Source organism: Dermacentor andersoni, chromosome 10, assembly GCF_023375885.2.
Source record: "Dermacentor andersoni chromosome 10, qqDerAnde1_hic_scaffold, whole genome shotgun sequence".
Taxonomy (NCBI): Eukaryota; Metazoa; Arthropoda; class Arachnida; order Ixodida; family Ixodidae; genus Dermacentor; species Dermacentor andersoni.
Window position 1 is genome coordinate 87,320,027 of NC_092823.1, and position 25,023 is coordinate 87,345,049.

Genomic DNA, 25,023 nt, shown 5'->3' on the forward strand with positions numbered 1-25,023 from the left:
AAGTGTTCGTGCAAAACAGGTCAGCGGCGCACCGCGCAAAGCGTCAAAATGAGTCAAAGAAAGCGTCGCTTTAAAACCGGCGATATTCGGTTGCCATTCTTCAATATTATAATGTTCCGTAGAAGAGAGTTATAGCTTCGTTTTCGAGAATTTACGGAGTCGAGAAACACCGCACAACTTACCACTGCGGAACCATCGCTGTGGGTCGAGTACTTGGGCGGTCGCTTCAGGTCTATTGTAATAGCCTCTCATGACTTGCGGCGCTCGAAAGTATATCTCGCCGACTTCGCCAGGTCCGAGCTGTCCTCCAGTGACAATGTCCACGATCTGCAGAAAGGGGAGGAAAGTAGCGGAAGCGTGAAACACAAGGACCTCTTCAGTTAGCTGTCTGATACAAGCACTGAACAGTTCTTGCCTTTTATGCGTAAAAGAAGTACGCGCAAAGCATTTCATCGACGAACGATCTCATCAATAAATAAAGGGTGGAACCAAACTTCCCGAAGCTACAGACTGAGCTAAGAGATACCACGTAATCAAGGAGTCCGAAATAATTTGTTCTACCGAAGATTCTTTAAAGTGGAAGCTAAATTGAACCACTACATTCCCTTATACTGAGAAGTTATGCTTTCAAACGTCTATTTTCATTAGATTCGCAGCAATATATTGATTTGGAAGAGGGCAAATGAACATCATAGTTCCGTTTTTTTAACTTGGCCCCAAAATCTCCATCACTGGTCGTACGTCGGCGTAGCGGAGCGAACAAGCATAGCAAAGGAAGAAAGAGCGAACGCAGAGCGCAGTTCCGGAGGAAAGAAGGCGAGAGCGAAGAGAGCGCGAGGAGGAAAGCGATGGAGGAGGGTGCAGCGGGAGCATGAGGAGGAAAGCGGGGCAAGCCACCTTGAAGCACCACCAGATAGCCATCGCGTCCGGGCATCCGCCGCACCGGCCATGCGGAGGAAGTGAAAAAAAAATACCAATCTATCAGCCTACCAGAAAACGGGGGCGAGCGAAGCTTGTCCTGTGTGCACCTGACCTTCCTGACTGTTAAGTAACGCACAGGTAGTGGTGCCGGATTGCTTCGGCCTCCCGATTCCTACACTCATAATCTTCTCCTTGCTGTCGGCTTGCCTGGGCTCGGGCGTCTCTAAAGGCACGTTTATGGTCCCATGTCATCGGGGCTCGGGCGAGCGTCGCTCGACGCCGGGCACATCGGAGTACGTTGGCCGCGTACGCTTAGGTTGGCTGCGCCAGTGTGTCGAAACATCGGTCGAACTATTGACGCTGTTCTCCTCGTCAACGTGTCGTAACGTGTGAGCGCGCTCACGCTATGTCAGAGTATATTTAGCTCCCAACGGCTGGATCGGCGCCCCGACGGCGAGCCGTTTCACGGGCGAGCTCTCACAACCGCGCGTCGAAGGCTACCTCTTTCTGCGGAGAACGCACACAGCGTGGCCGTGCCATCCGTTTTCCGTGACAACTGAACGGAAACGAAGCCGGCGCAGCACGCGCGAAACCCTTTCCTACCTTTTGCTTCCCAGGCGGATGCGAAACGGCTGCGATTGGTTGCGCTCGTCGCGTGTGCACGCAAGCAATCAAACCGCCCCATCGTGTGCACTTTCCCGCAACTGCTCTGGTCCGGGAGCAACTGCATTTTTTTGCGTCATTACATCGCCACCGAAACTTGTGAGCCAATACAGCCTTCGCTTTTAGAAAGAACCGGAAAGCTCGCCTTCGCATATAGCGTTCACCGCAAGCGTTTTGCGGTGAAGATTACGGTCACGTAAGCTGCATCTGCTGGGAAGCGGTAACTGTGTAGTTGGTCCGTATGGGTAGCGCCGCGCGTCGCGTCTCTGCAAGTCGGTGGGGTGATCGTTGCGAGTTCTCAGCATATCGCAAAATGAAAACACACATACAGCTGCACTCAAATATCGCATTCCATAGTACCTTAATCGTCACCGATTTTTTTTTTATTTAAAACCCCGAATCATGGTAGGTTCCCACAGTAAGCTAAGCAAGTGGTTTTGCACTCTTCTATCAGAACGGCATCACCCTGTCGCTGCTTCCAGAAATCAAAGCCTTCCACACTCTGACCAAAACGCCATAGTGGCTGAACCACCAGAGCGGGTTACCTATCACAGCATATTGAATAGCAGTTTTGGTAGAATCGAAGAATGCAAAAAATATGGCATACATAACAGACAAAGCACTTTCTTATGCCGGCTGTAAACAGCAATCTGTTCCGTTGTTCGGTTACCTTCAAAACAAGAACTGGCTAGCCCCTTCAGTATATTCCTGCATCGTTGGAACGATGCCGCTAACACCTAAATACTGTTCGGTAGCCGTTCTAAAAAATCCGTTGTCAAATTCGGCAAATGCCTTACACTTCCTGTGCGATCGCTAACCGAGGGCTGTGAAATTTGGGCTAATCGTAGGTTTTCTTTCGCCAACAGTGTCTTGAAGACCCCGAGATCAGGATACACATGATTGTAATATTCTTAGGTGCAATAACACTAAGGGAATGCTGCAGAATTGTTACAAGACAATATCCACAACTGTCAGTTTTGTTTACAATTATGTGTGCTGAGTGTGCGAAATCTAACATAAGGTACGCTTAGAAAGAGAGAGATATATCACTAAGTAACCTCTATTTCTCAGAAAAGGTGTGCAAGCGGTTTCAAAGAACTTTAAAAAGGTATGCAAAAAACCCGCGAAACTCAAGACAAAGGCTATCAAGCTTCTCAGTGAGCTTTACATGGGTAAGCTGGTAAAAAAGGTACGCAAATCAAGGATGGACAACCTGACTGTCTTCTTTGCATTTAGGACCAATAAGGTTGACTGCCCGTTTAGAGCCATTGTGACGGAGAAGGGAACCTGGCAGCAATCGGTAGGCCTGTACTTGCAAAGCTGGCTAAAAACACTCGTTGCAGCTGATCCGTTTTCTACCATTTCATCGGACTGCGCAGTTAACTTTCCCTGTGAAAAACAGCACCTTTGCAAATACGGCGTTCTCCTTAGACGTAGAGGACTTGCTGTATTCAATGCCACATGTTGATTTGTTTGTAGCTGTGCGGAAGCTCCACGAAAAAAAGGGGGCGTTCCGTTCCAGAACGCCTGCGGTGTTCCTATTGATTCTTTCCTAGAACTTCTAGTACCTATTGTCGACGACTGTTGAATTTTAGGATGAATTGTTTGTGCAAAAGAACGGTATCTGCATAGGCTACAGTGTGGCACGAGTCTTATGCCACATCTTGTCTTTCAAAATTTGACAAAGCTCTGAGCAGCTCTTTAAATGACGATAGGGTAGTCAATGTCTTCAGGTATGTTGATGATTTTTTGATCTTGTTAAACCTGAAGGACTCTTTGGAACTAGAATCAATCTGAAGTGATATCGTTAGTTCATTTAGAGCGTGCACGAAGGCTCTAAATTTTACGAAAGAACTCGCATCAGACATTACAATAAAGTTTTAGACTAAAAACCAACCTTCTCTGACAATGGTCACATCTGCTGGACGTATGCGCCTCATACCCAGGAACAGCTTCTACGATTCGAGTCGTCACACTCTAAACAAGTGAAGCGTAGCATAGCCACCCTTTCCATTCACAGTGCCCTCAATAGAAGTTACCATCATTCAATGGAGCAAAGTTTTCATGAACAGATTGAGCGTGTACAGGTGGCCGGCTTTCCTGATATTGTTCTCAAAGCAGTAGCCGAGACAAAACTGAAGAAGTTGAAAAAATGAAACAGAAGGCAGATCACTCAGCACTGCCAGTGAGGACCGTAACCGAGTGGGAGTCATGCCCTATATCCACAAGGTATCCCACAATGTGAAAAAAAGCTTGCCACAAGCACGGCGTTCGGGTTGTGTTCTCGGATCCATGCAAGATGTCAAGTCTATGCGCTAAGATTGAAAATCGTAAACCTAGGAGTGCTTGCAGTACCAGCCATAATTCCACAACTTGTTTAAAATATGTTGTCTATCGCATACCGTTGAAGCGTGGTCGCGTTTATGTAGGCCAGACGGGCCGCTGTATATTGTCCGCTTAAAAGAACACGAAAAGGATGTCACGTCCGGAGGAGGAGCAAACTTGCCTACTCATTGCCGAGTGCGCGGCTGTTCAGCTGTTCTAGAAAACACACAAATAATTGGCAGGGGAACCACGTGATAGGAACGAGAATTGATTGAACCGTACCATAGCCTCAAGCACGGTGACAATCAATGTGTCAGTGTACCCTGGTTATCGCTGCCAAAGAGAGAGATAGCTTATTTTTTTTTAAATGTGGTTACCAGATGTCATTTCGGGTTTTTGGTTATCACGTGGTATGTACGACGCGTGCGAGCTCTGGCTGCCCTGCGAACTGCTGTGTAGTTTTGCTGTGTGGTAATTAAACTTGTTGCTAAGTGTCTGTCTACTTCTCTACTGGTGTTTGCGACTCAAAGGCTGGGTTCCATTGTTTCTAAAACCTCTGTTACCTTCTAGTTTCAGATTTTTAAAAAAAGCCCATGCACATGCCGGAGACAATGTAGAACGAAGACGAACACGACATAGAGCTGATGCGTTCAAACAGCTTCACCTCTCAAGCACTTGAAGACTAACCGAGGATAGTCAGTGTCGATCACATTTCAGGAAGAGCTGTCTATACCAGAACAATAGGAAACTATCATATTTATCTCTATGTGTACGACTCGAGAAACTGTAGTGCTACTAGATTTTGTCTACGATATGTAATATGTAGATATGCTGTCCGCTTTGTTCTTTGAAACCATCGGCGCAGGGTACATCAGCTAATTCTTGCAAAGCCTTCTAAAGGACAGATGCTTCCACTTGATTATTGTTTAAGGTGTTCCCGTTGTGGCAATGTGGAGTATACATTCTTGTACCCTGCGTATTCATAAGATTAAGAATACATTTAACCTCTTCAGGCGCCGTACGCAGATCTGTGGGCATGCCGTGTGTTACTGCGAAGCTGTATGTCGCTAGGGTTCGGTCCATTTTAGTTCTCCGTGAACAAAAACTATCCTCATCAATGGCTCATACCCCCGTGAGCACTGATGCACCCGTAAGCAACCAAAACCCCTTAAGGCAGAGACGACAAGCACTCAGAAAAGTAAAGCGAACTGTGCTTAAATTCTTTCTAATCCCGCATACAATATACAGAACAGCATGTCGAAAACTGTCATCATTAATGGCTCATACTCCTGTGAGCAATGGGTCATACCCCCATAAGCAAGCAAAAAATGCAATGACTCATAGTCCCGTAATGTTCACGGCTACTCACTTTGCGTGAATTAGCTGCGATGACACTACCCCTGTTGCTGTTGGCGATTTCAAAGAGGATGTGTCGGTACCGAAAAGGGAGCGGTTTGCAGTCTCCGTGTTGCCGACATATCCCTTGCGCTGCCGCACTAGAGAGTTTTAGCAGTGCCGTATTACGGTACGGTAAGTACGGTATACTGTACGGTATTACCGTTCCGTACCAACCTACCGCGATGACTGAAAACGTTTTAGCTGCGTGTGCCGCTCGATGCGTACGGTAATGTGATAATGATGATAGTGGCTAACATTGGGGCCTTGCAGAATACAATACATATGTGCTTAATGAGAACAGCATTCCGGGCAAGTTGGTAATCCATTACTTAAATGATATTGAGCGACAAAAAACGACACGGACGTGAGAGAAGACGACGCACCAATCTGAGCTGAGCGCTGAGCGCGAAATATTCATTTTGGCAAATACTAAAAAGGTTCAGCTTGTCCACACACACATTATTCTTTACGGAAGTGCCGAGTTATGGCAAGCGTAGACGCCAGTCACAATATCGGTAGCGACCTCTTGTGACACTTTGTCCTGCAACACGTGAAACATATTTTTGTTACATAGGTGTTTTTGTCAAAGCAACATATAAAAATAGGCGTGTTTCTTGTCAGTTGCACTACTGCCGGCACTTTACACCAGTAGACAAGAAAAATATAGTTAGTCACTGTTATAAAAACTCAGCGTCCCCTCTAAGTAAACTCTGCGTCACTAGATGGCGCCACCATCCTGAAGTGCTTTTCTTTTACGCCACTTTTTATTTTCAGTTTTTCTTTTAGATGATTTTCGGTTTTGTTAATATTCGTTTTCTTCTAATTCGGTCAGAGTATACTAAACGCTTGTCAGAAGGGTACGGCCACAAGTTCAGGTCAGCCGAAGTTTCCTCCCGGTTAGAAGGGCTGTCTTGCTGCTACTTCGTCGTGTCGTAGAAGGTAAATTAATGTTAACTCGTTCCTTGGTCATATCATCGTGAAAAACGCACATGAGACTTGAACATGCACGGCGTGGACTCTGTGGCCGACATCAGCTTCTCACTGTTTTGGCTTGGTGCAGTCCGGCTCGCAACACACGGTGCCAGCCCAGCCTTGCTGACTCCTTACCATCTAGTATGCCGTACGGAAAGTCATTCCGCACGGTAGAGTTCGCGCATGCGCAGTCCTCGACCGGTACATTATTACGCACTTACCGTACCGTATACCGTACTTTCCGTAGCACCGCTAAAAGACCCTACTGATCCGGCCCAACCGACCACGTACGTGCATCGGAGTACGTGCATCGATTTGACATTTCAAACAATGTGATATCAGTTGCGAGTGGAAAATACTGTAAGTGAGTGTCCATGCCTTTCGTCACGACGACCACCGATCAAGAGAATGAATGAGTTCGTACCTTTGACGAAAATTATGTGTCAACTCCATGTCCTGTGCTAAAAGGCTTCCCTGGTCAACCACCTTCACAGAGTGGAATGGTTCTTGTTTTTTTATCCCGTTATTTCATGTTGTGGCCAAAGGAAAGCAGGATACATTAAGTTTCGGGTGAAATGAGCCCCCCAAATGCCCAGTGTGCCTTCATTTCACTTCCAATGTGCTCTGTACTGCTACAGAGGATTACTTTGCTGGAAGTACTACCAAGTTCGATGGCCCATTCGGCGCTGCAGTGTTCCGGCAAGAATATACAATTAATAATATTGCAGCGAAGGTCTGTATGTCTAGGCGAGACACTCGCGGTCCTATAACAACTCATTACCATTTAAGCAATGACTCACACAAGCGTTAGCGGGACCTCCCCATTAGGACGGCAAAAGAGAAAGAAAATTCTACGTGGCAATGACGAGCGGCAATGGAGCCAGCTGTGAAAGACGATGACGCTCCTGCCAATTCTGATAGTTTTTTTTGTACAATGGAGCCGCAGGGGAAGACCACGACGAACGCGCGAGGAGTGGCATCATCGCGTTTGCGAGGGTAATTTTAACGCGAGAGCGTTAAGGCTCCCGTTCAGCGCAGAAGGCGTTGGCGTCCACGGCATGTCGAGAAGCCCACGCCACAGTCACGTGAAGGCTACAATGATATAAATTTATAAAGTCAACGATTTTAGCTTTAAAGAAAGTTCACATTATAGGACTCGAACTCGGCCCGTTGGGTTGGGAGGTGGACTCCAGAGTCGGACACGCTACCGCTTCGCCACACAGGAAAGCTTGCAAGGTGCGAATATCAGCGTAAGTTTATGTGTATGCCGTGCGGTACGATAACGTAAACCGCAGCATTTTGTGGGATATTCTGGAACGGGAACGCTTAGGTGACCTTTGTCTACAGTTTTTCAGAGAGATTTGCGTAGAAAATACCGTTTGCGTTGAATGGGAAAGGATTATTAGCGAGGAGAAAGTTAATATCAACAAGGGACTGAGGTGTGCCCTTTATCCCCACTGCTGTTTATAATGTACATGGTCAGGATGGAGAGGGCGCTAGAAGGAAGTAATATCGGGTTTGTTCTTTCGTACAAACAGGCGGGTACAGTAGTAGAACAGCAGCTTCCAGGTTTATTTTATGTGGACGACATTGTGTTGCTATCTAACAAACATAGTGATTCGCAACGTCTGGCTAATATCTGTGGACAGGAAGGCAGGAATTTAGGTTTGAAATTTAGTGTCAGAAAACCAGGTGTTATGGTATTCAATGAAACCTGAACAGATAGTGGCAATACAGGGCCAGGAAATACCTCGGGTAAAAGAACATAAATACCTCGGTATATGGGTAAACAAAGGCAGTAGATATATGGAAACACAGTAAAAAACAATAACAGTAAAAGGGAAGGAAAATGCAGCCGCAATGAAACACAGAGCGCTGTGCTGATAGAATAGGTACGAGTTGTTCAGGGGTATGTGGAAAGGTGTAATGACTCCAGGACTTAATTTCGGAAATGCGGTTGTTTGTTTGAAATTAGGGGTGCAATCAGGACTCGATGTGAACCAAAGGTCAGTGGGTCGCCTTGCATTGGGTGCTCACGGGAAGACTGCAAATGAAGCTGTGCTAGGTGATATGAGCTGGACTAGTTTTGAAGTGAAGGAAGCTCACAGTAAAATTGATTATGAACAAAGATTGAGGACTATGGAAGAAAGTAAATGGGCTGGGAGAGTGTTCAGCTCTCTCTGTAGGAAAAGCATTGATTCACTGTGGAGGAAAAGAGCTAGGAAGCTTACCAGCGAGTATGCGGCCTGTAGGTTGAGCAACACAGCAACAAATAACGTCAAGCGTAACGTCGGAGAAGCTGAAATAATCTCATGGGTGGCGGCAATGGAAAAGAAACCTGCCAAGGGTGACTACTCATGAGGAAAGAACGAAATAAGGAAAGAAACAATTTATGATAACTAGAAGGGAAAGTCATTACTTTTCGAAGCGAGATCAGAATTCGTTAGAACACGCACCTATAAAGCGAGACATAAGAAGGAAGAAGCATGTGCCAGCTGCGGTAAAGCTACGGAAACGATGGAGCATGTCTTATTAGAATGCGAAGAACATCCGCCCAGTGGTCGATTTAGGCACCATTTGCCTCTTTGAAGCCCTTGGGTTCAGCGAGAATAGTGGAAAGGTAAACATGTTCGCAATAGAGATTGGTAAGAGGCTATTGGAAGATTGGTGGAAGAAAAGTAGGGAAACGACAAGAAATGGAGACTTACAAAAGCAAAGTTCACAGTAGGGGGTCAGAAAATTTGGTTATGAGAGTCCATCATGTTTTTTTTTTTTTTTTCACCTAGGTAGGACATTAGGAAGTATAAAAGCAACAGCTTGGTGGCGCACCCCACTGCTACGTTCCAAAGGGGACGCTCATAATATCCCTCCATCCATCCGTCCAGCTTCGTTCCTCATTTCTGTCTTCAGCGTACTGCCGCCAATTCTTCAATAGATAATGTGCCCGGTTCGTCTGTGGCGTCCTGTGCTGGGCCGTCGTCGGTACCTAATGCTGGGCCGTCTTCGGAAGCGCGTGCTGGCCCATCTGTACCACCGCCTCGGCCTCCAGGGAGACCGCGGAAGATAGCTGCGGAGAAAGCGCAGACCAATGCTGATCGCACAGAACGCCAGCGTTGTAGAAGACTCACAGACGCCGAATTGCTTGCGCGGGTAGTTGCGGCGAAATGCCAGAAGCGAAGCCTCACATCGCAAACCACGGATTTGGATCGCGACCGACAGGAGCTAAGTAGCGAATATGCCAGGAGAGTCTGGCGCGGCAAACGGAGGCTAAGCGACTGAGGCGACTAAGGTCAAGCGGCCTAGGCGTCAACAGTGACTGTGCCGAAATAAAAACCACAGAAAGGAACAATTAAGGCATCGCGTCATACGCTTAAAAGCGCAGCTTTTCTTAAAAGCGCAGCCTCTCGCAGCCCATAATTCTGAGGGCTGCGAGAGGATTCGTCGTGGTGCTCTGTGCCGCAGGACTACTGAGGTCAGCCCACGGAAAGGGTACAGCGGTTTCCTGGAATTTCGCAGGTTGCCACCAAGGGCAACCACTTCAGAGGAACGAGGCGAAAAGGGGGACAGCGCCCGTTGCCTCGATGTAGGCATACAGTGTAGCACAACAACACGAGGTCTCGGGAGCGAATGGCATCCGCAGCGGTGCCATTTCTATGGGGGCGAAATGGAAAAACAGTCGTGTATCGTGCATTGGGTGCACGATAAAGAACCCCAGGAGGACAAAATTATTCCGGAGTCACCCACTACGGCGCGTCTCACAATCATAACGCCAGATATAATATATTTAGTCCTTCCGAATTGGCGCTGGAAGAGGATGTAACAGACATCGAACGCCAAAAGTTTCCAGAAGCAAATATGGAACACATTCAAAAACACAAATTCTTGTGGTTGCGCATTGCGATACCACCGTCACTAAAAATGTTTGCCTCGAGTATCCTAAGGGTACGCGAAAAAAAACGTCAAGTAAGGTCACGGCATTATAATCAGTGTAATTTGTTATATTCAAATGATCGGTGACATTTACTACTCACGTGAAAATGTGTAGAATGCCCATAACAGAACAAAAAAATGCTATTCAGGAAGAGCGGCCAATGCTACAACAGGTTCGTGCAAAAAGTGCATGTGCTTCAGACCGATACCCCACCCTATGAATTTCTTAGTATTAAACTTCCTGTGCATCAGTGTCCAGCCAATGATGGTAGCGAACATATTAGTCAACGCGCCAGGCCACTAATTCTTTGTTAGAACAATATGCTCTTGTATAATGTTACTGAGACCGTTCATCTTTCTATTTGCATACTTTCTTTTTCGTATTTCTACCGTACCTTGTATTCGACCATTGGGAGTGGGTAACCCGCGCTACGATATCCAATGGTGTTCGGCGCCGTGATGGTGATGAACCCGATGACTTCAGACAAGCCGTAGGCGTTCCTTAGGCTTTCAAGCTGGAGCACCTGCGCGCACAGAAAAATAGGGTTTGTTGGAGGCAAAATTGCGCACGTTTGAGGGAACAGTGCTCAATAGTTCACATGTGCACCAAGGGGACTTATGACGCCTTACTTTCTGGCTTAGCTCATGGTTTAGCTGCCAATGTGGCAGAAGGTTTTCCCTTATTTAGGACACCACCCGCATCGCCCTTTATGCTGATAATAGTTCATCTCCAAGTCGTTCTCCACTATTCACTTAATGCAAACAATATGGAAAACCATAGCATATTTACCGACACTGCACAGCTGAAAACTTGGATTCTCGTACTGGGCTGAGTTACGAGAAGTGAGTTGCGAGACAGGTGGATATAAATGCGAACAAGCAAACTTTATCTCTTGGCGGCCAGGTTCTCAGCAGTGCAATTGGGTGACAGCTAGCTGTGTAAATCCTCGGTCAATGCTATGACACAAATACGAGCACCATCTACGTTGCTTGAGTCACACTTTGGTGGTACACGAAATTAGGCTTGCATAAAACTGTCGCTGGTCGCAAGCGCCCAGTGAATGGACTCAATAAATTTAACTTCATGTCTGCTGTCCGATCCAGTGTGTGTGCCCCGCTGTAATATGCATTATTGAAAAATTCTCGCAAGGGAGGTTTGAAGTGTTTCCAGTTTTCAAACTTGTTAAAGGCGCAGTCCTCATGACTGAACATTACACTGCGGTTTTCCCAACGTCGTCATTCTGGCTTAAAGCAAAAGCACTAATAAATTGCAGCCACGACGCAGTAGTCCATATTGCCACACTATAGCGACGTTGAAAGACGAGGCGATAGCACAATTCCGAGTGACGTAACCTAATTCTTGATTGCGCGAACTTGTATCAAGAAAAGCAAATAACACTCAAGCCTAACGAAAATGGCATACACTCACTTCGACTGCCGAAATTTTATCCACAATAACACACGCCGGCTATTTAACATGACGGCGCAGATTGAACCCTAACCAGTGGTTCTCCCGTGCATTCTAGAACGTACAACTATACTCGAGTCGGACATGCAAACTGTACACACAAGATAGCGCAAGAACGTTCGCAGAAAAAGGTAACTACGCGTATGCGGTCACGCTGTTTAGAAGCATCGTTCGAAGGATGCGAGCAAGACGCAAAAGTGAAAAGCAAGAGAACACTTAGTAAAGGAACACAGCTCAACAACAAAGAAATTATGTGCGAGAGATCATTAGCTCCCATAATATAGCCTGGGGCGCACTACGTGGACGACTTCAGGTCGTGCGCGGCACCGCTGTGATTCCCCAATGCCGTCCAACAATTATTTCAGCATAGAGAAACTGCAGCGAAATAATGTGTTCAACATTTCGGTCACACATCCTTGTCTTCCGTAAGCTATGCAGTCCAACTGAGAAAAAATAAACATACAATATTCCATACCTACACGCACAATTCTCTCGCGCCAACGCCAGGTGTCTTTTGAGATGATCGTCACGTCTTGAAAAATATGATTTCCGTACTACGGCAAATGCCCAGAACAGGCGATCCTCTAAGAAGCCTGTCCGCATATTGATTACGATAACGATAATCCATAACCTCACGATCGAGATCATACCAAACGACCACATAGGGAACAAGCAAAGCATCTTCCTCACAAATCTGCACAGCAGCCCCAAGGATATGAGGCAAAGGTTCAGAGGCATTCTGGGCAAGATTGCGCACATCGCCAAAGATACTCCGCTGATCTGGTGGAGATTTTAATGCCCCACACAAGGCATGGGGCTACAGGTATCCCTCTAGCAAGGGATATCGTCTTCACCCGACAGCGTCCAATCTCGACTTCACACTGATCACAGACCCGGAAACCCCAACTAGATGTCGCACTTCCACATGTCGAGACACCACACCGGACCACACATCTCTTCGGGGCCTAGAGAAATGTGCCTGGCACAACTCGGGCATAGATCTTGGCAGTAACCACTATATTTTCCGAATTGATGGAGAGATGCCGGGAAAGAAGCAAAAGGAGTACAAACTAATCGATTGGAACAAATTTCGTGCAATACGCACGCAGCCATCCAACTAATCAGGAGCAAACACAATGCACATGATAATGAGCTGGACCGAGCAGCTCAAAGCAGACATCGTAGCCTCGGAACGAACGATTACCACGGACGTTAAGGTAGAGAGAATGCACAGTCGGCTAGCGTATCTTCTCGAAGCCAAACATTCCATTCTAGCCAGGCAGAAGGGTCAACGTTTCAACAGAAGACTACGAAGGAAACTTGCCAAACTCAACAAGACCATTGAAGACTACTGCGTGATTCTCTCGCGTCAACAATGGGACGAAGTCTGTAACTCCCTCGACGGGCAAATACGCAGAGGGAATGGGTGGGGGTGCATAAAACACCTCTTCGACGAAAATGGAACAAAGTCCAAAACTATGCAACGGATCAGGCTAAGCAAATTAGTACACCGCGCGAAGCAAACCAGTACTGCCGAACCACTTATAGATGACCTTGCCAAACGGTACTTACCGCTTAAGTCAGGCCAACCCAGTACCTTACAAAGGAAGAACTATGACAGTGCCCCAAACTTAGAGCTAGATACGGACTTCACAGAATGCGAAGTACGTTTCGCAATTCACGAACTCAACAGTAACTCTGCAGCAGGCCCCGATGGTATCACAAATCGGTCTCTCCGAAATTTATAGGACATCTCGGTCACATTCCTAACGCAACAAAGCAACGAAGCCTGGAAAACCGGCCATCTACCTGCAGAGTGGAAACATACCAACACGGTCCTCATCCCAAAACCGGGCAAGCCGCTAGGGCTACCAAACCTGAGGCCGATCTCAGTAACGTCCTGCGTAGTAAAGCTAACCGAAGACGTCTTCCTGAATAGACTATCGGAATACGTAGAGGAAAATGAGTACTTCCCCTACAATATGATCGGCTATAGACCGGGTCTGCTAACGCAAGACGCTATGGTATGAATTGAGAAAAGTCTGCTGGATCGCCCCACACGAGACACCAAGGCGCTGCTGGGACTCGAGGTGGAGCAAGCTTTTGACAAGATCCAACATTAAGCCATTCTCAAATCAATATCTGACCACAATCTCGGAACACGCTTCTACCGCCCCGTTAAGGCGTTTCTAGAGGATCGAACGGCCACTCTCCGAATAGGCGAGCACATCTCGGAGAGCTTTGAACACCACAAGGCTCAGTACTTGTGGTGTTCAAACAAGGCTCAGTACCACAAGGCTCAGTACTTTCACCATTCTTATTTAACTTGGCGATGACAAAGCTCTCTCGCGCACTGGGTGAAATTGCCGATGAGGAGCGCACCATTTACGCAGACGATCCACCATCTGGAGCACCGGTGGTAGCGATGCGGAATTGGAAGCTGGCATGCAAGAAGCCATCTCGGCTACCGAGGCCCATCTCACGCCAATGGGACTTCGCTGTTCTTCCAGAAAATCCGAGCTGCTCATCAACCGCCCCCCAAGACCAGGGCGCTCGTCCAATGACTGGCGCAGACACCACACTCCATGCATAGAGTTGCACTACAGGGACGGAAAGCGCATACGTACGGTTGACAAAATACGAATTCTAGGACTAATCATCCAAAGTAGCGGCTCCAACTGGGTGATGCTGGACACCATTGCGATCAAGATTGCGAACGCGATCCGAATGTTTCGGCGCATCATGAATAGACACGGGGGACTGAGCGAGGACAACGCCATTAGGATGGTCCACGCTTTTCTACTCTGTCACATCACATACGTGGCTGCGATGCTCAATTGGAAAAAAGAACATCAGAAAAGACTCAAAGTACAAATGTGCCGAGGTTTCAAGACAGCGTTGGGGCTCCACGATAATGCCTCCACTGATCTACTCTTACAGCTAGGAGTGCACAATACCCTTGCCGAAATCATCGAGCCTTAGCACACGGCACAGATCGCACGCCTGTCAAGCACCAAAGCGGGCAGAGAGATTCTGGTCAAGCTCGGCCTGAACACCATAGCGGAAAGAGACAACGTCCTGCAGTTACCTAATGTCATGCGAAAAGCAATTAAAATGCTCCCCTTATCAAAAACGTACATCTGTTCCACAATCAGGGAAGAAGACTCGCCCACGCTAGAGCCCTCGCGGCGGACGCGTCAAGGTTTCCCGACCAGACAGCTTTCGTGGATGCAGCATACGTAGCGGGAAAGCAAGCCTACGCGGTAGCAGTAATCGACGGACACAGGCGAACGCGCAACTCACTCACGCTTTACACTAAGAAGCCAGAGGTAGCTGAGCAAACAACGATACCACTAGCTCTCAAAGACTCGAGCTTCAGAACTGTATGAAGCGACTCTAGAGGAGCCACCGGAGCTTTCACCAAGGGCGGGATAGGCAAGACGACGCTACGAATCTTAAGCGCAAGTAATATCACTGATCACTTCATAGTATGGTTCCCGGCACACATGGGTAGGGGGTGGCCTGCGGAATCTCAACGAGACCGCACACGAAGCGGCGCGAGGACTGATCGATCGCGTCCCTCTGGTTTCCCCCGCTACCCCACATATCAAGTACAGGGATCAGTTATTCACGTACAAACAGCTCACTAAGCACATTTATCTAGGCAGATGAGAGTTTCAGCTCCCGGATAAGAAATTAACCCGCAGTCAGTCGGTCACGTTACGCTTGCTCCAAACGAACTCATACCCCAACCCCTGGCGCATGAAGCACATCGACCCAGACTACGATGGACAACATGTGTGTGAACAGTGCAGGGAACTTGTAGACTTGAAATATATGACGTGTGGTTGTGCATCAAGTGAGGCCTTCGCCAAGGACAAGCAACATTGGGACAAAGTGCTAAAAAGTGCTTCACTGCACGACCAGCTTCGGGCTGTCCAGGAGCACCGCGCAGCGGCGGAGAGCTTCGGGCTCTCTGTGCCGACGTGGGAGCTGCCTTCTACACCTGGCGCCTAGCCGAGTGTCCTTCAGGGCCCTTACTGTGGGGAATAAAGTTTTGCCACCACCACCACATGCCCACTGGACAATAAGTGGCCGCTACCCTTGAAACGTCTAAGAAGAAATGAAAAAAAAAAAAATACAAGCCCATATGAGACATATCGCAGTGCGTAGCACGGGTACGCTTGTCCACATCCGTGTGCCAGTTTCCTTTACGCCAAAAACGGAATAATGTAATGGCATGTATATCGCTTTTCCTTAGCCGGATTCACGACAGCATCGCTTCACACAGATTCAAATTTGTGCGCTGTGTCTGCATTTGAATTCGCTTACGCACTGGATGCTCGTCTTACTCACATTCTTATAGAAAGTACGCTAATGGCACTATTCTGATTACAATTTCCTTTTACTATTTTTGACTTGGGATGCATAAAAAATAAAATTTATTGCATTGGCCGCATCTAGGCTGAGTCTACTACGAAAGCCGTATTCGGAGCAGTGGTACAGAAATATACGGCGCCGGAGTTCTTTCACCATTAGGCGACTACTATTGCAGTTCAACATTCACTGCATTAGTCATCACAGGATTTGTGAGAAAAGATGTTGCGAAACAAATATGATACAGGACGAGAAATTCCCAGGGTTACCACAAAAGCTTGTCCTCGCTTCTGTTTGCGTGTCGTTCGAGCTTGGATGGGTAACGTGCTTCACAAAACACTAAGCAGATCACGGACCGTATCACAGAATTAATTATATTGCAGTTGTCTCTACGCGTACTTTACCACGTTCAAAACTCAGCATCGCGACCTGATGCCCCCGCAATTAGACTAAGTGTTGCCTAGGAATTCAGTGTTCTAAGATAGCTCTTTTAATCATGATTTACTCACTTTCTCGACATCATTGTAATACAATCGAGTTCAGTAAATTACTAGTTAAAAATTACCAATGTTGCAATTTATTTTACGCTCTGGCATGTAATTACCTCCGAACGAAAATTTCTACGCTAGTGCTAGTAAAAATACTTCGATCAGAAGGCTGCACTGTCCATGTTCTTGAGGTCTATGGACCTAGTGCTCTAAAAAGACCGTATAGTAGTGCAGCATACGCTCGATACCCTTTGCAAGCTACACTGAACTCCTCTCTATTTATCTTTCGCTCCCTATCCACTTTCTCTGTAAATTCGCTTACCCTTTACCTACGCGTAGGGTAGCTGTAATGGAAAGCCTCTTCCTTAGCTGCCTGACTTTCTGCAGATTCTTTCGCTCCATCTGTCGCTGACGCACACAAGGTTATTGCATGGCAGATGTTTTAATCAGTTTGCCCCATGCGGCTGTGCGAAACTGCAGTTTGAGCACGGAAGTGTGTATGCAGCAGTATCGGGGATTCTGCATATAATATATACAAGAACACAAATTTGAAAGTAGAAACGAGGGTTAGGTGGCCTCACCTGCAGTGTTCTTTGGTACACGTCTTCGGTAAAAACTGTGCCGCACATTATAATTCGCTTCAACGATGGGACCGCACCTTCTTCCAACTGAAAGACCAGCTTTCTGAATGCCGTAGGAAAGGTGCACAGGCTAGTCACCTGGAAGTGTACAGCGTGTTGTGAGCGTATTTATGATACGGTGCCATTAGACAGCTCGTGTCAATGCTTAATGGTAGCGGTTTCTGTAAAAGAGCGCGATCAGTTTTATTCATGGATGAAAAAAAGTGTAGAGGTTGTCCCGGAATCCAAGGAAAGTTCTGAAATTGCCAGTGGTTGCATACTTAAACGATGGTTACTACAATAGTTGCTTCTACTGGACAAGGAGATCGCTAATGCGTAAGCATCCACAGGTAAGTACCTGATCTAATAATCTCTTCTGTACAATCACTTTTGCTTAAGAACTCACCTGAAAATAGGTGACCTGAACTTTTCGGTAGAAAACACAGCGAGAAATGTGAAATAGTGAAATAGTGAAAATAGTGAAATGAGGACTGAACGTCCACAGCTCAACATCTTAAAATTTAAGCACCAGGGCAGCAAACAAAACAACCTGACGATCATATAACACTACTTCTGGAGTCAATGCCCTGTTTAACGAGGCAAAAGTAGCGATGTACAAAATAGACCACCTGAGTAAAAATGTGATCCTGCCACCCTTACGAAATATCAGGTGGGCTAAAATAAAGTGTTTAGTTTACGAGTGAGTGTGAAATCGCCAATTTTGTGTACTTAGCGCAGGATTATTAGCAGTGGCACAGCCTGGCGGCTAGGGTTTGGTTCAAGACGATGTCTGCGTTAAAATTTTACCTGATGCTTGTTGACAACGTTGACGAATTCCTTGGCGGACAGTTGACCCCGCGAAGGCACCACCATGGCGCCCGTGATGAAGGCGGCCATCGTCAGAATAAATCCCGATGCGTGCGTGACTGGGTTCCACCCCAGGAGCACATCTCCCTCGTTGAAAAACTCGGCTGCCCTGAGCGACAACCGGGTAAGGAGAACGGGCGTTGCTTCCTGTCGTTACTGCCGCTGCTAGATTGGCAGAGCTTCAACAAAGCCAGCAAACTTCCGGCCTAAATTTAATCAGCGCTAAACGTTCACTGACTTCTGCTCCTACACAATTGAGCACGCGGGTTCATTGAGGGTGCACGCCAGATCTACAAGCATTCACGATTGTAGGGTTAAACCCATAGGACTTTCATTCTCAACTATTGAATATTTTTCATCGTATTCTACAGGACCATATGCTTCGCTATGTTCCATAGTGCTGTTCAGGTTGATTGATTATGCAAATTATCTTTACATCCAGTAATGTCCTTGAGAATCCAACCACCATGCTTTAAAGTGCCATTTCATAGTTCTTTTCATTTTAGTGCACAGAATGGTTTTCGAAGTTTTTATACACTTTCTGTTTCACTACGATGGAAATTTCGAATGTTGTAGTATTTATTAGTTGAAAGCCTTTCGAAAGCATACACCATACCTTACCTAACCTAACCTCGTATCCACGGAGTCTAATATAGGCCAAGTAGGAGTGTAGGATTATATTACGCCGCCTCTTCGCAAGAAGAGGTTCTCTGGACGGACAGATACCAGAAAGGGCGAACGCTTATAGAGGTGTTCGTCAAGAGTAAGAGGAGACCTTCACTGTGCCAAAGATGGCGCTATTCAGTTCCATTTTTCTGAGAGGCACGTCATGAAAACACATTTCTTATGACAGAAAGATGCCGTTACCGTGTTTCAGCATTGTGCATTCGCCTGTGTTGGCGGCTTTATAGAAGGACCGTCTTTTGGGCTAGTTGGTCCAACAGTGTAAATTGCAAATACAGTGCAAAAATACACATACAAATAAAGCAGACACGACGGACACGAACGAGCGCCTTTGTAGACGTGTCTGTCAGAGAATGCATGAGCCCTTGTCAGCATAGACTTTCCTACAAACATTAGTCGGCTTCCCTCGCGCTAGAGATTACGGAAGCTGCTGGTATGACAATTCAGCTAACATGGAAATGATGGCCAGCACATGCATTTGCCACAAAGCGTACTGAATGACGTTGCAAGGACTTTTGAAGCTGATAGCACAAAGCTTTCACATATCTAGGGAAAAAAACATAAATCTCGTTTTACCCGAATGTTTTCAACTACAGGGTTACTTCTATTTATTTTCATAAAGAGCTTTTTGGTTTGCGAGACGACAACGAGTGTAAGTTCTAATAGTGCCCTAGGCACTTTCGCAGCCACTTTGCGCTACCATGGGGACTCACCTATAAAGACACCGTTGAGATTCTCAACAACGTTACACGTAGTAGATAGACGTCAGGGCGAGTAAAGTGAGGTAAAAATAGGTGCAGTGACACCTAGCCGATGTAAAATCTTTAGCATAAATTTGTTAAGAACAAAAATTTTACCGCAGATGCAGGATAGCAACTAACTTGCAAATGAGACTTTCTAGTTAGATTCCAACACCGTGCTTTTCTTTCTTTTTCTGCCTTACAGTTTTCCACTTAAAACAATTAGCCTAAATAAACGTACTGCTGAAGTTGTGAATTCGCAACTGTAAATTGATAAATTGCGGCGTTGATTATGCTGATTATGCGCCGTTTCCGCTAAATTACCATCGCGACAACCAAAATGACAGGAAAAGCGATAATGCCACAGGATACTGGCTACCCACACTTGGATCTTTTTATTACGCAACACGCCTTGCCCGCTATAGAAACAAATATTCCGCATGCTTCTTCACAGTGCAACGCCACATATTGCCAGTAAAGCATAACCCGCAAACGACGTAGCATCTTTTCCGCTTTCTCGTTACTTTGAAAATTATCTGTAATATTTGAGCATTTGTTTTTATATACGGCTTTGCGATAATGAGTAGCGATGATGTGCATTTCACATAAGCATCCCATTAACTGCGTCCTGTTCTTCTTAGGTTTCTTCGGCTTAGGACGGTGGCTCCTTGGGCAAGTAGGTACGTGAAACCATGGGCGCATCTGCTAGGACACACTGACTGCTACTGAAAGGGGCAATGCATTTCCGTACGCTTCTGCATGTGCCTTGATAACAGCCCGTGATTGCAGTGCACATCTGCTTAAGCTAGTTTTCTTTGATAATCCGTCGTTCAACTATGTAAAAAAAACCGCGAAAATACTGAAAGCACGCAATAAAAAATCTTTCCATCCTGATTTCTGTAATAAGAAAATCGAAGAGCTTGGAAAAATAGACAATCCTAAATAAGATAACTCTTCTAGGTCACGCAGCAGAGTAACAAGACACGCAGTTAGACAAGTCGACACACTGCTTCGAGAGTTCATGAACACGACATTTGCGTTGCAGCAGTACAGACGAACCGATTACATGGGACATGCGACAAGCAGAACACACTCGGCACTGCAAGGCATTTACTAAGGATCAGCCCTACAAGTATATATAGGCACGTCCTGAGAGGTGGTGACTTGCCGGATGAGCAAGTGCACTTTTTTATCAGTAAGCATGACCGATTGCTTTTCGCATGTGAGATGGGTCTGCCAACACACACATACACATTTGTGACTAATCCGCAATAAACTGATATTAGGGGGGGGGGGGGGGTAATAAAGAACCATACGAAAATAGTTTCGCCTTCCCTTTCCGTCGCTATTCCGTGCATTACATGCATGCCGTCGTGAGACAGAGATAGATCTTTTTCATTGAGGAAACGACTTTTAGAAAAGAGTTTTCAGAAAGCAAAATACTTTATTAGGTAAATAAACCTGTCTATTCCTAAATAATACCGAAGGAAGCAACCGTTAAACTCACGGCAGAGAAAAATTTCTCGCTTGTGCGTAGGTCTTGTGGCAACCTTTTATAAGATAACGAGGACATGATTTATTGCCGACGTTTTGTCGTACTATACCACTAAAATAAAGCATTTTTTTTTACATTGCGGCTGTGAATAATCTCGATGCCCTATTTTTAGAAGTGCGAAGAAAGTTATTCTTACAAAAAATCTGCAGAAATCAGCCGCCATCGTTATACACTGGCTATAGTGTATTGTTGTGCTCAAAGTCGCCGGTTGTCCTATCGTGGCTTCCTCGTTTTAGGGAATATTGTAAAGTGGCCATGGTAAGCGCTAAGTTAATCTGCTTTGCTCCAGTGAGTCCATCTCTTTAGTTAAGCTTCCCCACAGGATGTTGTAGCGTTGCGATGGCAGAAAAGAATGAGTTATTTGAGATCAGCAAAACTGGTTGCTATTTTGCATTATATCACATAGCTACTTAAAATTATCAACTATGCACACTGCCCGCATTGATGACGGCTCAAACAGGCTGTGTTCAGGAGAGTGACTCCGTTAAATCATCGGCTTCAATCGTACCGACATTTTCAAAGCTTTTTTGAAGAATGAATATACAGTTTGGGAAACCTACCACTCACGCTTCGCTAATTGAGCTGCCAGCATAAATGTTCTCGAAAAAATATTTTGGCGTCTGCTGCTGCAGTGCAACAGATTTTCGCAAACCAAGAGGACTAGGATGCTTAATTGACAGGTGGGCGTAGGGTATACGATGCAACATAAGCATATGCGCGTATAGGCTCTCACTAATAACATTTTCGGTAGTCTGCGGTATTTCTAACGACCCACTTCACAGTGAGTAGCCAGCACGCGCCAGAAGAAGCGAACGACCTTCCTAAGAACATGCTGGGACCCTCATCCCTACGACTACATAGCGTTCTCACCTGCACAACTCTGCTGACGCATTGAACGCGTACATGCTGATCTCTGCTCCTTTGGGCAGCCCTGTGGTGCCTGTCGTGTACGTGTACAGCGAGATGTGGTTTTTTGTGTCTTCAATACGTGGCTCTTGAAACTGCCCGCCATCTTCGCTTTCGAAGTCTTGAACGCACAGGAAGCCTTTAGCATGGTTTGTTGAAAATAGGGCCTGTAAGGTAAAGCGGTTGGGTCAGTGTGACAGAGTTTTTTGGGTTCACATGCATGGCCCTACTATAAGCGGATGTTCCTACAGTAATGTTATACGTCACGTGGTATCAGCAAAATTGACATTCAGGGATAACTTATGAGGGCTGACCCTAGATTCCAGAGATTCCAGAAAGCATCTCGGGTCTACTCATCTCAGGTCCTCGTCATCGGCATATATTGAGCAGTGGATGGGGAACCGCTGAGCACTAGGAGTGCCACAGGAAAGGATGGAAGGAGTACGCTGAAAAAAAAAAGCCTTCTAACCGGTCCTTGAGGTACACCGGCTGCGGTAATTTGCGGTGAATACAGTGTGCAAGTCACTTCGACATGGCTGGACACGGCCTTAGGCGTCCTTTCGCTTCTAGTACATTCGTGGCGTGGTCAATGACCAAGTATGGCAGCCCGTCGAAGGCGCCTTTTACATGAAGGAGACGTAAGTGCTCGTGTTGTCCCGAGTTTTTAGCCACCTGCGATGGAAAGATGACGTCTGAAATGGCGTCGGGCATGCGGCAGTGTCGCCGGAACTACTTCAGCTGCTAAGGGAAGTCGCCGAGGGTCAATCGAGACGCAGAATAACAAGCTTAGATGGGATAGTTGGTTGCCGGCTTGATGGAACATGGTTATAACGGCGCGCTTTGAGGACAGGACACAGAAAGAATGCACACAGGACAGACGCCGAACTCCAGTTAATGTTTGGCGTCTGCCCTGTGTGCATTATTTCTGAGCCCTGTCCTCAAAACGCGCCGTTATAACAATGCTTCATCGAGACCCCGAGTTTTGCAGAACATTGGCTCCAGCACGCTCCTGCGTTGTTCATACAGGCGACGCTGCTCTTCGGTCTTCGAAATTCACTACGCACCGCAGGTGTGCCCGTGTCAGCGACGCCCGACTGTAGTTTGAGGTGAATTTTACACATCTTCCATTCATATATTTCCCCTGCACCTCTTATAGATTGCGTCGCCATTATCATCATTCGCACTGACGAAAGGTTCCTGTCATATCACAATATACTTTGCTTGGCTTGTTCAAGTTCGGCCGGCTCAGAGGCACTGTAAGGAGCAGCTGTGAAATTAAGAAAGGAATGGATGCGTATGAACGTAAGCCACCTGACGGGCGTGGCTCTTTTTTAAGGTAGCTCAGTGCCTTGGATAAGAGAAAATTGGTAAGGCAAATTCCTTTCTTCGTAGTAATTTCTTCCTACTGCAAGATTTGATTACCATTGTATCAAGGCAACGGAAATTATCCTGTTTATTATTATTCCACGAAGGCAATCATAATCAACAATGATTTCTTGTCGGTGTCATTCCACACTACATGCATTTGTAGAAGAACCGTGGAACGACGGCAAAAAGGACAAGTCCCTTCCTTCAACTGCAAGGACGCGAGGCAAGCATGCCGAAGCAGTAGTTGTGCGCTCTGATTCCCAGCCATAAACGAAGGCGTAAATGCAGGGTATGTTACCTTATTGACGAATAAATAACTTCTTGAAGCAGATGCATTTGAATTCAATTCTGAAGTTGGAGTTCTCGCATGAGTGTTAAAACTTAGTTTATTATAACTGGCTCCCGTCGGATGACGGCGAAAATGCATGCTGCTGGCCGAGCCCTGCCGATGAGATAAAGAGTGTCCTGCCACTTCCTCGTCGCCATTCACGATGCAGTCGATTTTTTTCACCGATCACGCGCTTGAGAGCAGCACAATACCACTGCGCAAACGCTCCATCACGTGGCTTTCTTTTTTTTCATATTTCGCGGGCTATTTTTGCAACCGGAAAAAAAGGACTACGTGAGACGTATCGCTAAGCAAACAACTCAATCTGTGGTTTCTGAAGGTGCTTTACAAATCTGCGTATCATACTTGGGGTCCTAAGCCAATAAATTATAGGTTGGGCAATTAAAATTAATTAGTTAGTGAGTTATTGGGAAAACAAAAAAATGTCTGAGTTACTATAGGCTATTACGAATATTATGCATTCGGTTCAGTTTGCTTCCGACGCTCCTTCCATTGTTAAATTCTAGGCCCAAGTTATGTGGGACACTCTGTATTCTTAGGCTAGACCAGAGAAATTATATTGCCAGCGCAATAGCTGCTACTTGCGTCGCAAGAAAACACTGCAATGACATCACCTTGAACTGGTGCATCTTGTGTATATTCAAAATTTTCGCAGCATTCTGCTGCTCAGTAAGGATGAATTTAGCACCGCTGTCTTCGACGAGGTACAGCACCTCACCTGCGAAAAAAAAAGCAATAAACTGCGATTCAAGGCAATATTTCATGAAACAAACGTAAGTTATCTTCAAAATCACAGTTGGTATGATGCTCATATCGCAGTTGAAATGAAGCACATCTGCAAGAGGTGGTCCTGGGCTGAGCTGTCTTACACAGTGATAGTTTCCAGTGGAAGAACTGGAAGTCCAAAAACAAAACAAGCATGGTCCGGCATTGTTTTGTCTGTGCTCTGTTTGTCTTCATATTGTTCGAAATTTGAGACGGGAACTAGACCTATATAAGTTATGTAATTTTATACACTGTTTCGGATCCGCTAAAAAAGTAAATATTAGCTGTAGCACAATGCTGCGAAAATTCAGAGAGACCGGCTCAAATGTCAGCAGCTAGACATCGTAGCCGTTGATGGTAATAATAAAATTGATTCATTTGTCATGCTGCTGGTTCGCAAGTGCCTCATGCAGCATGGCGATGCGTGAAAGCAAAAATACTTAGTTAGATGTGGGTTTCCCACGTCACCAGCCTCACTTTCTCCATCATAAATCACTTAGCAAGTGGCGACAGTGTCAGGCTGGTGAGCTAATTTCATTTCACAAATTATAGGTCCCGCAATGACAGGGAGTGTTGCCAGCAGCGCGCTTGTATCTGCATAGCTGGTATGTTGGCGGAGGCACTTAT

At 46.2% G+C, this 25,023-nt stretch overlaps 1 protein-coding gene across 1 annotated transcript in view; it reads right to left on the minus strand.

Annotated features, from left to right (window-relative positions):
• Nucleotides 1-23,035, minus strand: part of LOC126544272 (luciferin 4-monooxygenase-like) — a 36,269-nt gene extending 13,234 nt beyond the window's left edge. Inside the window, exons 1-6 of the mRNA XM_072284719.1 lie at nt 22,979-23,035; nt 21,879-22,081; nt 17,970-18,138; nt 17,124-17,261; nt 10,605-10,733; nt 183-327 (exon numbers count right to left, since the gene is read on the minus strand). Of these exons, the coding sequence (XP_072140820.1) occupies nt 183-327; nt 10,605-10,733; nt 17,124-17,261; nt 17,970-18,138; nt 21,879-22,081; nt 22,979-23,035 (841 nt within the window). The remainder of the gene's footprint in view (nt 1-182; nt 328-10,604; nt 10,734-17,123; nt 17,262-17,969; nt 18,139-21,878; nt 22,082-22,978) is intronic.
• Between the last annotated feature and the right edge of the window lie 1,988 nt (nt 23,036-25,023).